The sequence below is a fragment of the Phragmites australis genome, chromosome 1, assembly GCF_958298935.1.
Source record: "Phragmites australis chromosome 1, lpPhrAust1.1, whole genome shotgun sequence".
Classification (NCBI taxonomy): Eukaryota; Viridiplantae; Streptophyta; class Magnoliopsida; order Poales; family Poaceae; genus Phragmites; species Phragmites australis.
In genome coordinates, this window is record NC_084921.1 from 12,865,618 (window position 1) to 12,881,859 (window position 16,242).

The 16,242-nt window shown below is 43.9% G+C and overlaps 2 protein-coding genes across 3 annotated transcripts; one reads left to right on the top strand and one right to left on the bottom strand.

The window, feature by feature from the left end:
* Positions 1-1,446: 1,446 nt before the first annotated feature.
* LOC133910270 (F-box protein At2g32560-like) lies at positions 1,447-5,133 on the top strand. The gene is made up of 5 exons (XM_062352786.1): positions 1,447-2,990; positions 3,311-3,390; positions 3,551-3,729; positions 3,889-3,963; positions 4,640-5,133. The coding sequence occupies exons 1-5, from the start codon at positions 2,298-2,300 to the stop codon at positions 4,825-4,827; spliced, it is 1,215 nt and encodes a 404-aa protein (XP_062208770.1). The 5' UTR covers positions 1,447-2,297; the 3' UTR covers positions 4,828-5,133.
* Positions 5,134-7,672: 2,539 nt separating this feature from the next.
* On the bottom strand, positions 7,673-10,319 carry LOC133910278 (uncharacterized). 2 transcript variants are annotated; one of them, XM_062352796.1, is made up of 6 exons: positions 10,142-10,319; positions 9,073-9,329; positions 8,700-8,976; positions 8,517-8,621; positions 8,266-8,411; positions 7,673-8,144 (listed from the first exon to the last, which is right to left on the bottom strand). In XM_062352796.1, the coding sequence occupies exons 2-6, from the start codon at positions 9,327-9,329 to the stop codon at positions 8,111-8,113; spliced, it is 819 nt and encodes a 272-aa protein (XP_062208780.1). In that variant the 5' UTR covers positions 10,142-10,319; the 3' UTR covers positions 7,673-8,110. The 2 variants fall into 2 exon arrangements, with proteins under 2 accessions (XP_062208780.1, XP_062208776.1); XM_062352792.1 differs by having other exon boundaries at positions 7,673-8,158; positions 10,142-10,312.
* Positions 10,320-16,242: the final 5,923 nt, after the last annotated feature.

Genomic DNA, 16,242 nt, shown 5'->3' on the forward strand with positions numbered 1-16,242 from the left:
GAGATACCGTCGACATCGCGCAACGCTTCGCTAAAAACCGGTTTTTTTGGATGAGGGGCTCTATGACAAGTTTACCTCTCTTCCCGACCAACCGGTGATTGATCAGATGGATTTCGACAGTGAACTATCCAGTGACGATTCCAACGACGAGGTAAGTCGATTTATGGATGAATGCGCCAAAGATTACGACATTGAGTTTGAACCAGTCGATTGCCAAGATAATTGTGAATATCCGATTCATAGCAAGTCGGGATCAATCCTCGCTTTTTCTAACAATATTGATTGTCAAGATACCAACCCGAAACAATCCAATAAAGCATCCATGATGAACTTGGACACCTCATCTAGCGGAGATTACCCTGAGAAGTTTTCACTGTCAAAAATAGGGGTCATCATCTGGGTCATCATGACGACGACCCTTCAAACGGTCGGGGTCCTCTGACCCCAGTGACATGCAATGATCAACTGCAAGCAGGCACACCACCATAAATATATATATATATATATATATATATATATATATATATATATATATATACACACACACACACACACACACACACACACACACACACACACACACGGAGCCAAAGGGTCTCGCAGAGGAAGAAAAGGACCACAAGCGATACAAGCCCAAATAAGTCATTAGAACCCAACATAAGCTAAGAAGGAAGTTGCCGACTAGGTTTGAATCCATCTAGCTAGCTACACCCTCTTTTAATAAGCTCAAATCAATACATGAAAAACAAGACGTATGATTATTATTTTTCAAGAGCCCAGAATTTATCTAAAAAGCTTTGTGTATTCCTCTCGTGATTCGTCTACTCAAAGTATCTCTTATTTTTTTCCAATAAGTTCGTTAGATCGACGATTCACCAATCGAATAAGAACCTTTTTTCAAGGGAACCCTCACAAGTTAGGATGTTCGTATAATCGGGGACAATTCGCTCACATTTGCTCATGTTCGTTTTACCATGAGTCCCTCCCTGATATCAGAGTTTCACCATCATCACATAAGACTGGATGTAAATAGGTATTCAATGAGCAGTTTTGGGTAGTTGCTTAGCTTATTTTTTCTTAACTTAATTTTGTTTGAAAAAAATATCTAATCATTTTTTAAAAGTTTTGAATCGATTCAATAATAAAAAATATAAAACTTACATCCCTATGTCAAAGGGTCAACGGATAATATTTTGACATGTTTTTGACGGTACTTAAAACTTGAGGAGTATCTTGTATTCTAGATTCTTAAAAAGCCTATTTCAAGGGTGAATTGCATGCATAGCTCCTACACAAAAAAAATCTCATTTTTCTAATAAATTTCCCCCCCTAAATTTAGCCTTGAATCCGTTGCACGCCCTCCCATCTCTCCTGCACACCCCAACCCTGTATGATTGGACCTAAACGAGCGCGAGAGAACGCAGGGCTCCCCATTATTGGAGCTCGACGACTCCTAAATCCTCTGCCCCACAAAACAGATAGCCAAAACAAGAGGCATGGAAGCAAAGTCGCTAGGAACAAGGAGAGCTGCAAGAAAAAAGAAATCCAAGAAACCTCTAATTTGCACCCATAAATACCCTTCTCCTCTACTTGCAATTTTTCCTATTCCACTTGTTGACACCAGCCTCGATTCTTTGAAGAGGGAGAGAGGAGGGGGAGGAAGGCATCGGTGAGCTCGGGAAGCTGCGTGGGGCTTACACCCGGGCCCCACCCTTCCCCCGCTCGCTCACCACGCTCTCCTCTCACCAACTCTCTCTCTTATCTCCTTCCAAGATCCCACCTTTTTTTTGTTCCCCCCATTTCGTGATCTTGCTAGGACCGTTCGTTGATCTTTTGCTCTCTCCAATACACCCATTCCAGCTCCGGAGATCCCATTTCGGGCACCTCCTGCGATTTACAAGCTCAAAGAAGCCAAATTGTAGCTCAAATTTTTGAGCTGTTTTTGGCTGCTGAGTTCGAATCAATCCAAGAACTCGCGGCTTGGCAACAAGTGTCCTGCGTCCCCGGGCTTCGATTCGATCGAATCCGACCTAATTTAGTCTTTTTTTTTCCTTGCGCTGAGCTTTCTTTTCTCCTTCCTCTCGCAAAGTGGGTTCCATCGCGTCACCCGCACGGCTCCTCCGATCGGGCGGAGAAAGAAAGCGGCAGAAAAGATAAAAGGCGAGTTGTTGACACGGTTTTGGTCGTAGCAGCAACTTCACTGGTTGTAGCTTGTCTTTGTTTATTTAGACGGAGCAGCGTTCGATCGGAGCGAGCGCCCCGGCAGCGGCAGCGCGCTTCTTCGCCGGCGCTCGCTGATGCTTGCCCTGCTCGCTGCCTTCGTGCTCTCCTGGCTGCTGTTCCTGTCAAAGCCATGCGCGCGTGAAATGAGACTATTCCTCGCGTCCCCGTGCCAAGAACTCGCGCTCTTGCTGCTCGGATTCTTGGCCGGCCTCCGGCTGCTCGGAGGCGTTGCGGCCGCGTCCGCGTCCGCGGAAACCATGCCGCTCATTCCGTCCTTCAAGAGGAAGCGGCCGGCGGAGAAGGTGGAGAATGTGTATGAGGCCGCCGGAGTCGAGCCGTCGGTGCTCGACCTGCCGGAGCTGGCCATCGATTGCATTCTCGAGAGGCTGCCGCCGGCGGAGCTACGGAGCATGGCCGCCGTCTGCCGCTCCTTGCGGGAGCGGTGCCGCGGTGACCACCTCTGGGAGCGCCACATGTCGGAGAAGTGGAGCCGCGTCCTGGGTCGCACCGCGAGGGACGAGTGGAGGATGCATCTGGCGTCCGCCAGCGTGGCCAGTGGCATGACTGGGTTCGCATCAGGAGGCGGAGGTAAGCGCCGGAGGTGGCTTGCCGCGCTGTCGTGCGTCTGCCCGGTGGTGTCCTGGATGCGGCCTAGAGCCGACGGCGACACGTCATCCGGCCCTGTGCTGGATGATTCCATCATGTCGTGGTATCTATCCATGGAGAGCGGCAAGTTCTGGTTCCCGGCACAAGTCTACAACCGAGAGGTATCATCTCATGTCTTGGCTGTTACTAGCGGTTTCGTTGTTGCAAAGCATGCTAATTAGCGATCTTTGATAGTGCTTACTAGTGCCAAATTGCCAATCACTAGCCTGTTAGTGTTAAATTGCCGAAAATAAGTTGTAGGGCAATGTTTACATCTTAATTTGGTTGAATAGATTTGCTTCTCGCCGTCCAGCTGAGCTGAATCTTGTTCGCTTGCGTGCTGGCTTACATATGAGTTCTTTTTGGCTGTTGTCCTTCATTGGTTTCAAACATTTGGTTATGTTTATTGAAACAATCCTGAGGCTTCCTGTCTGTTTTGCAGCATGGGCATGTTGGGTTCATGATGTCATGCTATGATGCAGAGCTCAGTTATGATTTCCATACCGACACATTCCGCGCAAGGTATTAATAATTTTTCTGATTTCTACTTTGGTGGCCAGAAAACTTGCGGAGATGTTCTGATGATTGTGGGGTGAACACATGCAAGCAAGCTGATCTGTATTTGCTGAAAAATTGTTTCTTCAAATTATCTTGTTGATTCTTAAAATTATTGATGTGCCAGGTATCCACCACATGGGCGGCGAACTGTGGTTTTGGAGGACGGGGTGCAATGGGACAGGGTCAGGGCACCACCGACCGACACTCTTGCACATGATCTGCATGCCTCCAACTTCTTACATGAACTCTGGCCTGGTGATCACATTGAGATTCAGTGGAGAAGGAACAAAGAATTCCCATATGGTATGTTCCCGAGCACCCAACAATGGAGTGCTTGCTTTAGGCTGTGCCAGATGATTCATTAAACACTGCCACATGGCATATGCTAACCTTATCTGATAGTGGTGAGGAGTATTTTACAAGTGGCGAGGGTTCATTCATATGCATTTCTATGTTTGGCAGGCTGGTGGTATGGAGTTGTTGGCCACTTGGAGTCATGTGATGGAAATGAACACTTTTGTCGGTGTCATCTTAGTGGTGAGAATATCTTTAATCAAAATGACTAATTTATTTGACTTGACTAATAATTACAAAAGTTGTTGCATACACATATGCTTTTGATAGTCATGACCCCATGAACATGCCTACAAAGTCTAAAGAACATTAGAAAACAACATCATGGTTGCAGACACATTTTGCTCATTCATTTATGAAAAGCAAAATGCTACCCCAAAAATGGTCAATGAATATATGTAACATATGTTTGACCTTAATTTTACTATAAGGTTGTTGTACATTATGTGTATTCCTATTAAATAAACCAGACTACCATCTTACTTTCATTCATTTGATATTGTTTTATCCATTGGTCAGCATCTCATATTCTGAAGTCAGAATAAAATCTAGTATTAGACTCGTGTAGGATGTTGAGATAAGAATCAGTCTTTGCAGCTACAATAAATGAGATATCACATCCTTGTCGGTAGACCATTTCTTTTGTATGAATCTGAAATATTTGTGTGATCATAAATGTAGTTGTACTCGAATATCCTGTTACTGTACAATTTCGCACGGAATGAATATCACTGGAGATAATCTTTTATAACAAAGTATGAACATTGAACACGGATTACAGTACTAATAATTTATCTGAGGCCTTTTATGCTTTCCTACACTCCTACTTTAATTAACCCAACTCTTGGTTATTTTGTAGATACCATTGTGCTGGAGTTCAATCAATATACGCCCGGCTCAAGATGGAGGCAAGCATTGGTCAACCGGAAGAACCACAGGGAAGAGGGCAACGAGGGTGACGGTTTCTACGGCGGGATAAGGAAGCTCCGCAGCAAGGATGATATCTCCAAGTGGAGACAGCTCTGGCCTACAGATATCCTGGAGTAGCAGGAACAGATTATTTCGCCATTGTGATTCATCAAATTGCTCAATTGATACCTTCCATTGATCATTGCTGTGTACACGGGTTAGAACATGAGGTGGCAAGTCTGGTAGCTGGACACGGTTGTAAACTTATTGTCAGGTATAGACGGCGCAGCTTGCTTCCTGTTCATGGGACTGTAAGCCTGCAGCAAAGTTTGCAGCCAGTGTATGTAACTGCAGTCTGTGCCTTGTACCTGCTGTTGTAGTTGCAGAGCAGAAAGATCAAATGTAAATTACATTTTTTTAGCTCAAATTCACGACAGGTTGGTATACTGTGGCTCGCTGTTTCCCTCTTCGGAGTATCATACTATCATAGAACGCTTGAATTGTTGCTGAGCCATTCTGATGTAGGTTCTGATTGCTACGGAGTGGACTGGAACTTGTTGGGGCGTGTCTCCTCGTCAAGAAGCTGGGCTCATTCCAGTTATAATTGCCTGTATTGCAGATATTGTTTTTGGAAAAGTTATGTTACACATAAATTTGAAGTGGAACAATTGGGGACTAACGCTCGTGATTTCTGCTGTATTTTCTGGTCTTATGGCATGGAGAGCAGCAGAAGAACAGTTTGAGGTAGCCATTGTTTTCAGAAAAAAGTTACCCCACGAAAGCTGCTTCTACGTCTAGGAGAAAGAGAAACCCCAGCTAGTCGTAAACCCGCAGCAAAATAGGGCAGGTTTAATCGCCATGTAATGCTTCGTTAACTTTTCATAAGAACTACAAATCCAGTTATTACAATCTTACGGACATGATTAGCAAATGCAGTACTGCCATAACAGCCCCGATTGGAATTGAGATTTCACAAGGAAAAAAATGCAAATCGAAATGACAAAATGTCTTATGGGCCTGCGAGCAACCTGCTAGGCCTTTGACACGCCTGGCCCACAAAGCACCCCGTGATCCTTCCTTCAAATCATGGAGCAACACTCCCTTAAAAAAAAAATCCAGTTTGGCTCATCAACTATTGCGTTTATCCGATTTTAACTTTTAACTATGAAATTGGACAACTCTTATTTAACTGTCAAAATCAGCTTAATTTCTATCCCAACCTCACCAAAAACTAATTTTGGTCGATGTGGCAGCAGTTTTCAAATCCATGTTGCACATTTCTCCAAGTTGGTGTTTTTTTTTTCAACTAGGTCGTGATGTGGCTCTAGCCCACATGTCATTCTCTTTTCTTTCTTTCCTTTCTTCCTCCTTGTCTTCAACCTCTATCTCTTCCCCTTTCTCTTCAAGCTCTCTCTCCCCGAAACTTGTGCTAGATAGATCCAGCAAGGAAATGCCAAATCAACTTCAAGAACCCGCAATAGTTAGCTTGGACTTGACTCAACTAGCAAAGGAACGTCAAAATCAAGCTCCCTACCATCAAGCTTGAGGTTCCCACTGCCCAGATGGAGGTTCCAGCGTTGAGCTCAATGTTCGGTCACCCAGATGGAGTTCCTTCACAGAGCTTGAGGTCCTCGCCGCTTAGATTGTGTTTCTCGCTTTGAGCCCGAGTTCCCTATCACCGAAAATGAGTTTCTAGGCTTGCGTCATGTCATCCTCGAGGAACCCATCGGCACTGGACGAGGAAAATGTGGCTAATGGCAGTGCTGCGACATCAACAAAGTGGATCCCACCATGGCCGCCGCTCCATGGTGATGGAATCTCCTTGACGGCAGCGCCCACCACCCCCTGTCATGCGATAAGTTGGAGGCCATTGGCGGCGGTTGTCTTCCAGCTGGTGCGGCTCCGCGCGTAGCAGTAGCAGGAGGTCAGACGTAGCTTCCTCAAGCTGGTGCTACAGAATTCGTAACTTGGACCCCAACAAGTTGAGGTCAAGCTCGTGAAGTCCTCGACATGGTGCACGACACATAAGTTGAAGGGCACGCCGTGCAATGGATGGCTATGGTGTCTCTCAATCGACCATGAAGATAACGAAGGCAGTGTCGTGGAACTTGAGGCCAACATGTCTACACCAGTGCAAGACGTGTTGATGGAAAGTGGCGTAGGAGGCGGCGGCTTGATCTGTTGGTGGAGAGTGGCGAAGATGGCAGTGGCTTGATCTGCTTCGTTGACTACAAAGAGAGGAGGGAGGCATGAAGAGAGAAAAATGGGAGGGTGAAGAAGAGAGGATTGGGTTTGATAGGTGAGACCTATTATTATTTTAATTTATTTTTCTTTTATCGAGTGAGTTGATATATCAATAGAAAGCATGTGATGTGGCTGTTAACATGGCGAAAACAACCGTCACATCACCCGAATACCACTCAAATAGGCTCGGGATAGAAATTGAGTTGGTTTTGACAGTTAGGGGTGAGAGTTATCCGGTTTTGTGGCTAAGAGTTAAAATTGAACTAGCGCAATAGTTGAGGGACCAAAATTAAACTTATTCAAAAAAAAAAAAACATGGAGCAATGCGGGGAACCAGGAATACCGTTTGCAGTGAACCTACAAAAGCATCGCATATGCGTATTGCGCCAATCTTTTGCTGCTAAGGTGTGGTTCTATATTTCGTAGAGTTACATTGTATAAACAGACTGATGAAAGTTATATTTATTAAAAAAATATTTAATTGATTTTATCTGTTTAAACAAACTTAACTAAGTTTCTATTTAATTAATTAAATCTAGAGCTGTACAAGAGAATGTAAGAGTTAAAATTATGATTGATTATTCGTATAAAAATAATTTGATTCACTCTGCATGAATAGATATAAAACCCGCATCCGCCGAGCCAACCTATGGAGTAAAACTCAAATCTCTTTACTCTCGTGCCCGGACGAGATCATATATTTATATCTACCGAGACAAAGTAGAATAATAGATACATATAACTAAACATATTTTTCTATAAAATTACAGGCATTCATATGACCAAGCTGAGGGAAATTCTGGTAACCAAACACACACGGAGAAAAAAAGAAAGATCGTTATCTGCCAGAATCCGGCAAGAGCTCACAACAGTTATACAAACGCATGAACGACGGCTGGTTCTCTTCCTCCTCTACTCGTAAGTAGATCTCTGATAAAAAAGAAAGGAAGACGTCGCAGTAGTATGTACATCTCTGCATCATGCAAGCCATCGCGACTTCGCAAACATGGCCATTGTAGCAGGTGGCACAAAAGATGGATCAGTCTCCTCCTACGCCCTGGTGACCCAGCTGGCTGTGGACTGGGCCTCTGCCTCTGAGTCACCGGCGTAGCAGCTTCCATGGCTCTGATGAGGAGGAGCAGAGCAAGACGGCTTCAGCGTGAGGTCTGCCACTGTCCTATCGATCGCGTTCGTCTCTCGCTCCGGGCAGCCTGGTGTTGTGATCCTGACGTTCAACCGGCGAGAACAATCAGGGTCAGGGATTAGGAACACCTGAGGTTTACGAAATAAACGAGCACTGATAATCAAAACGAAAACATGATCAGAAAGTACCTGGACGCATTGCCCTCTGGTTGCTGAAAACTTAGCCTGCTGGAGCCTACTCCTGCTGCCCCATTTGCAGTGCTGCACTTTGCTTTTGAGCTCTCAGCTAGCCTGTAGAACGCATCCCGGTAGCATATCCGTGTCTTCTTGGTCAGCTTCAGAACGACATATTTCGAAGTTACAGACATGGAAAGATGCAAGTTTTCAGAGCCTGGACGTGCCAGGGCAGTAGCCTCGCTCTGGTGATTCGGTGAACATACCTGGAACACTACATCTTCAAGCTCCTCAAGCACCAACGCTTCGAAGCCCTGCACGCTCTCTGCATCGGTAAATGATCTGCTCCTTTTTAACATGCTCACCCCAGCCTGCAATTTAAAGTTGACTGATTAGTATTTGCTTCAATCATTATAAATGCCTTCACAAAGAACATATTAAGATTTCACCTTGTCCTTAGATGGGGGATCTGCTGGTATTTCCGAGCTGTTCGGCTCTGCGCTCCTCGATTCGTTTTGCAAGCCATGGCTGAACAAAGGGAAGCCGCAAGTATCCATGGTGTCGACTCCATTTTGCTCCAGCCCCGCATCTTGATTCTCTGAACCGGTTAGCACTCCGCTCAGCATGTTCTCATAGGACAAGAGCCTGTGCATGGAGTCCGGGAACATGTCCAACGCCTCAAACGGAGCATCAATCCTCCTCATTTCCTCATCTGAAAGCTGACTCCTGCAAAGCATTCAAGGCAACATGGATCACCCACAGTCATGTATAGATCACAACAACAATCACACACTCCTCTTCATACTATTGTACAGAACATACATGAATATGTCTTCTGTTCCATGCGCGAACTGCGGCTCCAATGGCGCTGGAGCCTCAGATTGTTCTTCTGAACGCCGTGTGCTACACTGTGCGGCGTCTTTTTCATGCTCGTCTGAATACACGCCGGCCGTGTTCTGATCATCGGGTGATCTGAAACTCCATAGCGACCAGCCGGCGCTTTGATTCTCAAAGAATTCATCACCAGCTGACAATGTGCTTCCACTCTGCGGCAGGGGATACCACGCCATGCTAGTCATCTGAAGAAATGAAAGCACTATTAGTATTACCTAAACTACATCTCAACAAATAAAATTTTGCATCAGGAGTTCAGAACGCCATAGGTGTAGTTTCGAAAAACAAAACAACACAAAACCTAAGAAGCAAATGGCGAAAATTGCTGGAATTACCAGCTTATTTTGAAAGAAATTCCCAGTAGAAGCGGCACCCACAAAAAAGCACAGCAAGAACGAAATACTCTAATTTAACAGAGCAGATGGAAGTATGAAACACCAGCACAATAAAGCAACTTACAAGACATAGAGATCTGTTATGACTCTTTATTTATTGGGATTAGAACTAAGCAAAAATCAAACCACAGAAAATAGCTACTTCACAACAAGTGAGATCACCGCATCTTTGCAGTACCAACCAAGAAGGCAAGAAGAAAGACAAATCCCAGCAAGAACATAGGAAACGGAATACCCAAATTAATAGAACTGCAAACCAAGTCGAAGGAGCTCACCCAACATCCACAGAGTTTCCTTCCGGAAAATAAAATAAAAGAAGCAGTCTTTCAGCAATCATTAAGTACCTTCTTTTTCCAGCGTCGATCTTGCTAACAATCAAAGAACTAGTTTGGCATATACAAGAACACAAACCTATTTTTTACTTTCAGAGACAAAAAAAAAAAACAAAAAACAAAACAAGAACAAGCAAACTGGTCGCAGCAACAAAAGAGGGCCTTTCCTTTTGTGAGGAAAAACAAGAGAGGAAACTTGGAGAAATCCCATTGAAGCAGAGAGTTTGAAACAAATGAACGAACAAACGAATTTCAGTAACCAAAACTTACATAGAAGATTTCAGCAACCCAAGGTGTGCAGACGCCCGGAGGTGAGTAGACGCCGCCGCCGTCGCCGCCGCCGCTACTTATAAATTGTGGCCGCGGGGGGAGAAGACAGAGGAGAGGATGTGGGGAGGGGCGGCGAAGGAGAAGCAGCACCTCTCCTCTGATCCCCTACTCAACAGCAGAGCTGTGGGCCCAGTGAGCACCCATGGCCCACCTGTCATGCGGAGGACGGGCCCCACGAGGTTGGCCGGGGTGAGCGTGAGCCGATGGACCAAACCCAATCGCAAGGGTTCCGTTCGTGGCGCGCGGCAGGAAGGAATCGTGTGGCTGGGGAGAGCCGGGCGGAGTCTCGTGGAAATCTCGGCTGCCGCGTCGGCCGGGCCCGGATCTTTTTCCGAGAATGGCCTCGCCCCGGGCCGCCAGCGTGTCGGCGTGTGTGGTGTGGTGGCCACGATTGAGATGCAACGCGAGCGAGATGGACCCGGCGCATGGCCTGTCGAGAGGGTAGTGATGCGTACTGCACTTTGGTCACGTTCGCTAGGTGCTTCCAAAACATTTCTTTCCGGGTCAATTTTCTCAGTTTTGGCAAAAAAACAAATTTGCACTAGGTATACATCCTATGCTAGTATATATAGTACTTTTTTAGAGTTATTTTTATTATAACATATTAATTTTATTTGAATATGTATTTGGACCCTGAGTATGGGAAACGTCAAAGTTAGTATTATGGTTTATCACTTAAATATTTTTTAATTTGCTTTGTTCTCTGCCCCTTTAAAATTTCAGTCAAACTCCGTCGCGTGCTTGTTTTGTATGGATCGACATGCGATTCACTTAGGTGTGAAAACATGTCGGATACGCATCGAATAGTATATTTTTTACATTATTATTCATATTTAATACGAGTATAAATATGAATCTAAATATTCTCAAATATGAATACAAATCAGATTGTTAAATACAAATCTGTATTCAATACGTACTTAGATTCAGTTGTATACGAATATTATATAGCTTTAACGATAAATTATGATGGTAAATTTATTTGACCTTAAGGCAAAGAACCACTTTTTAATATAATACCATTGTTGAGGTTAAATTCCTGATAATGATTTTAGGTGTATCAGACGATAGGTGCGTGATCTTTGTTCGGGATGCGTATGTTGGATATGGCTGTGTGTGTGACTCAAAACACCGGGATTTATTTAGGTTCAAACCCCGCTCAAGGTAATAACCCTACATCCTATGTATTCTTTTTCTTGTTGTCTAAACCAGCTATAGATGATATTCTTACCCAGCCTTCTACTTGTTGGGCCCCAAAAGTCCTCTCCTTTCCAAGCCTGGTATTCCTCCCTTTATATATTAGAGAGAGAGATGACTTACACGTGACATAGACTCAGGCATAGCTAGAGCTTCTCGCTTAGGCTTATCATTACTAAGAGTAGACGTATCCTATTTGCTCTACAGCACCACAGAGCCTATCCTATCGCTCCACCGCTTGCGTCATCTAGGTCACCCGGACTGTCCTGTCCCGTCCCCACACTCCGCTTGTGCACCTGCAAAAGAACTCCTGCCACGCCTGTCAGACCATCCCGTAGTGATTAAGACGGGTCACGGCCGCTCTGCGCCGACCACGCCGTGGACGACCGGAAAGGGGATATGGGGAAGGGAACTACTCAAATGAAAAATCATTTATGATGATTAGACTGTTTAGACTCATACCTGCCCCGCGACTAGAGGAGATTGGTCGCAGAGTTTGCTCCTGTGATCTGGGGACTAGTCGCGGAGCTCAGTCGGAGAGTCTGGTTGCGTGGTCGCCGGCTGGTCGCGCGGTTGCTGACTGGTCGTGCAAGAGAACCACGGTTCTGGACAAAACGTGACATGCGGTACCTGCTGATATCTTACCGGTGTGGGTCTGCCTGTGAGGGACCCCATTATTATTTACATCGACAGCCACGACTTTAGATAATTGTAGACCGTTGGAATGTCCAGATTTATTGCTATAATATATGATATAATACTAAATAATAATAGGATCTAAAGAATTTAGTAAAAGAATAAGATAAAATAATAGAATTTCATGCTACTCATGTTTATATTCTATAAAGTATTTTACATATTTAGATACCGATATTATTCATATCCATATCTATTTATGTGAAAACAGATTTGGATACATCTATATTCATATCTGGGAAACGAATTTGAATATATTTATATTCGTATCCACTATCAATCGAATATAGATATTTCTTATTACATTTACGTTTAATCAAATATAAATATCGAATAATACGAATATTTGGTATCTATTTTCCACTCTAGATTCTTTGCAGGAAGACGCAAATAAAAAGGTACGACGAAAAGCGGTCATGTCAGGCGCATGCATACCCTAAAACGCATTAGTATTTGGCTGTGTTTCTGAATTCTGGTATGACGGCTTTCGTAGTTGGTTATAACACGAGCATGGCATTGGAACCTGCAAATAGATTATATATATTTACACGTATGGTGGAGAAATTTTTTCTTTTTGGAGAAGAAAGGCAGGAGTTCAACCTTGCATTGAGCTAGGCTGAAGAAATACGTCAGTTTTGCCTGTTAAAATCAGCACAATTACACGACTGGCAACTAAAAGGCCCAAGATGGTCATGCCCAGAGGTGTACCTGTCCCGACTTTTTTTTTACATTTTCTAATATTAATATTTAAATGAATAGATTCCTGATAAAAAGATTGATATAAATAGATATTTATCATCCTCTGAAAATGCTGTAACTCCTTCAGAGGGCGAGGACGGTAAACATGCTACGGTAACACGTGTACTTCTTATCGCCTTATGAGAGAACGGTTAACGCCTGTGCCAATGGCGGTTAGTCCACTCTGCGTGCCCACCCCTCGTTGCCCTCTGAGAGGGCGGTTAGCGCCCTTACTACCCTCTTAGGGGCGATTAGCCCAGTTTTATTATAATAATAATAATTTTTTTAATTCATCTAAGATAAAAATAATAAAAATTCCAAAAATGTTAAAGTGAAGATTGAATAAATACATGTAAGTGAAATAAAAAAGTCACACTGAATGTTAGATAGAATCTGTACATGAGATGAGTATATGAAATTTAAACATTACTAATAGCATATAGGCTACACCTAAAATACATACACAACTTAGGTAATAGATTAAAAATGATATACCCACCTTGAATTCAACAAGTACAATATTTAGTAGCATAAACATTACAGATAAAATGACCCTTGAAGTTGTCTGTGTCTTATCTCCTGTTCCATAAAATGGTAATCATGTTATGAGGATTTTGGTCTACGTGGTGCCAGTATATATGAAAAATAATTAAAGTTAGGATCTCAGTCATATGCCACATCGTCAGAGAATTTGCAACGGCATGGAGTTCTCTGAGGTGTAAGCACGAAGTCATCATCGTCGAAACCAACCCATTCGGTTGTGCTAGAAGTGGTAGAAGCACGTTCTCTTATGGTTGTTGTCAAACGACCACCTCTTTCATGGAGGCTTGAACCACCGCATCTTTCACAATGGCGTGAAGGTTTCGAATGACCACCTCTGCGTCTCCAGTTATGTCTAGGTAGGCAGCCATTACTGAAGAGTAGATGTAGCTCTAAAAAGTTATTGATGGGTTTCTTCAACAACTCTTCATCACGAGGGAATACCTAGTATAAAAAAGAGCATACAAAAATATAAACGTATCTTAGAAGTGCAACATAATAATTAACCGGGAATATATAAAAATGATGAACATATCTTAATGTGCTCCTCATATTGCTGAAGGTGCATAAATATCTTGTGTGCTCGCTTGCTAAAACACTTTGCTATGTTGGTTGGTTTGCACACCCTGATATATCTCTGACACCACTCTAACAAGTGTGTCTTTAGGTCCACAGAGGTCATAGAGCTTACCGTTTGCCACCATTTCTCCGTGGTGAAACAGGGACAACGAGTCATGGTCTACCATTTCGATAGCACTTTGTTCAGGTTCTCCTCCTTGAACACATCGTCACCTTTTGTCTGGGTCTCCCTCATAGTCTGTAGGGCTATCATTGAGAATTTGGATGTCCATGAGAAATGTCTTCTTGAGGAGAAAACCATGGTTTGGTATTAGGTATCGGATGGTAGTGGTGTTTCAGAAAACTGCGATGCCATGACCTTCTCGTTAGCTCAGCCTTGCCTTTTATAAGCAGGGATCGATGGTGTATGCACCAATTGTAGGTATGTAATTTAGAGACAGTGCATGCATTGGATATCTTCTTGCAGTAGGCGGTCACTAGACTATGAGTAGTCAGCAGCGTGCGGTCACATCGGTCTAAAAAGGTGGTTGCGAGCAGTTTGTCAGTCTAAAAAGTTGACAGCGAGGGGTCGCATCTCCTTGAAAAGGTGGCAGTGAGAGATGACTTCACTTCTGAGAAGCTAATAGAGTGATGTTAGATGGGATTAAGAAATGTATTAATGACATGGTAAGTAGTAATATCTGAGCTTGTAATATATAGAAAGTAGACATGTATGAATATGTAAGACTAGACGTGACGTATATGCCATTCGTCATGTAACTGACGAAGGCAGACCATCAGAGAGAGATACGAATATGTGAGGTAAAAAAAGGATTGTAGAAACGGGCGGTGACAATTCATTCAAGTACGGTTACATAACACAGTTACACTGCCATACAATACACACATAGAAAAACTACAATTTTTATGGTGTTAGGTATCATGGTCGATACAAAATGTAAGCATAACATGTTGATACGCCTTAGTGAAAGTAAGTAGTCGGCCTACAGTAGTCACACCAGAGTTAATCCTCGACACTTGATGCTTCTTTCTTACGCGCGACCTTCTTTCTGACACCTCCAGTTTAGCTCATCCTCGTCCCACTTCTTTTGATCCATCCATTCTTGGTCCTTGGGGGATACGAAGTCATTGATCCACTAGTGAAATGCACACACTCCCGTTAGTGGCTGGATGCGATTTGCTGCCTGCAGACGAAATGTGTTAATACAAGAAGTGAACGGAAAGTTGTGTTTTCTAGGAGTGATTACCTGAGAAGATTCACTCTCTTTGGAAAGCGCGTCTATGTTTGAACATAGAAGTACCGCCTCTTGAATGTATCCAAGTCAAATGAACACTGAACACTGCATGTCTGTCGACAATGGCATTTAGGCCTTAGCATACCTTTTGGCAGTAAGCGGTTGGCATATAGTGAATGCATTTGATGTCTTCCTGAAGTGAGAGGTCAGTGGACACAGAGTAGTGGGCAGCATGCGGTCACATAGCTCATAAAAGGTGGCAGCATGCGGTCACATCGCTCATAAAAGGCGGCAGCATGCGGTCACATCGCTCATAAAAGGCGGCAGCATGCGGTCACATCGCTCATAAAAGGAAGTTTTGTTAATCTAAAAAGGCACTAGTGTGCAGTCACATGTAGTACATAGAAAATAGACATGTCTGAATATTTATTGAAGACTAGTTTGCGAATCGAACATGCATCATGAAACAAACATCTAAGTTATGAAAGCAAAGATAAAATCATACTACTACCTCCCCTGCTATTGTCGGTTGGTCCCACCATCATGGTCCCATCACCGCTGCCGCTGGTTCGCCCTTACGTGGCCCCTAGAGTAGGTCAGGTTGTCTAGTGGAACAACCTGTCTGGTAGGCCTCGTAGCAATCACGGGAGTCAAGGCCTCCTATAGGGTCTGCTGCGTCGGTAGTGGAGCAGTGGGCAATTGGGACCATGTGATGACATCATAATCCGGTGTGCCACCGAAGAAGTCCCTCATGAGGTCGAACGGGGGGTCCGACCCATGCTCATCCTCCTGACTCGGGTAAGATGATTGCGATGGTGCCAATATCATCCATGCATAATCACTAGAGGGGCCTGTGAACGAACGAATGTATTAGATACGATACATGTGGAAATCAATGTATTAGTAAAAATACAATGTTATACCTGTATGGTATGCAAGGTCAGCTGTAGATGGTTAGGCCTGAGTGCTGAAGTAGGGTGCGAACGATGGAGGTGCAGATGCAGACGTTCTGGCTTCATCACCATAGTAACCTGCGGAAGGACGATTACATTAGGT

Bases quoted from the DNA above. Each gene is read 5' to 3' on its own strand.
- LOC133910278 (XM_062352792.1), bottom strand. From the start codon at position 9,329: ATGACTAGCATGGCGTGGTATCCCCTGCCGCAGAGTGGAAGCACATTG. The intron at 8,622-8,699 runs GTGAAATCTTAA...TTTAAATTGCAG, and splicing joins ATCCCCCATCTAAGGACAAG to GCTGGGGTGAGCATGTTAAA. The intron at 8,159-8,265 runs GTACTTTCTGAT...GTTGAACGTCAG, and splicing joins CCAGAGGGCAATGCGTCCAG to GATCACAACACCAGGCTGCC.
- LOC133910270 (XM_062352786.1), top strand. From the start codon at position 2,298: ATGCTTGCCCTGCTCGCTGCCTTCGTGCTCTCCTGGCTGCTGTTCCTG. The intron at 2,991-3,310 runs GTATCATCTCAT...TCTGTTTTGCAG, and splicing joins CACAAGTCTACAACCGAGAG to CATGGGCATGTTGGGTTCAT. The intron at 3,391-3,550 runs GTATTAATAATT...TTGATGTGCCAG, and splicing joins ACCGACACATTCCGCGCAAG to GTATCCACCACATGGGCGGC.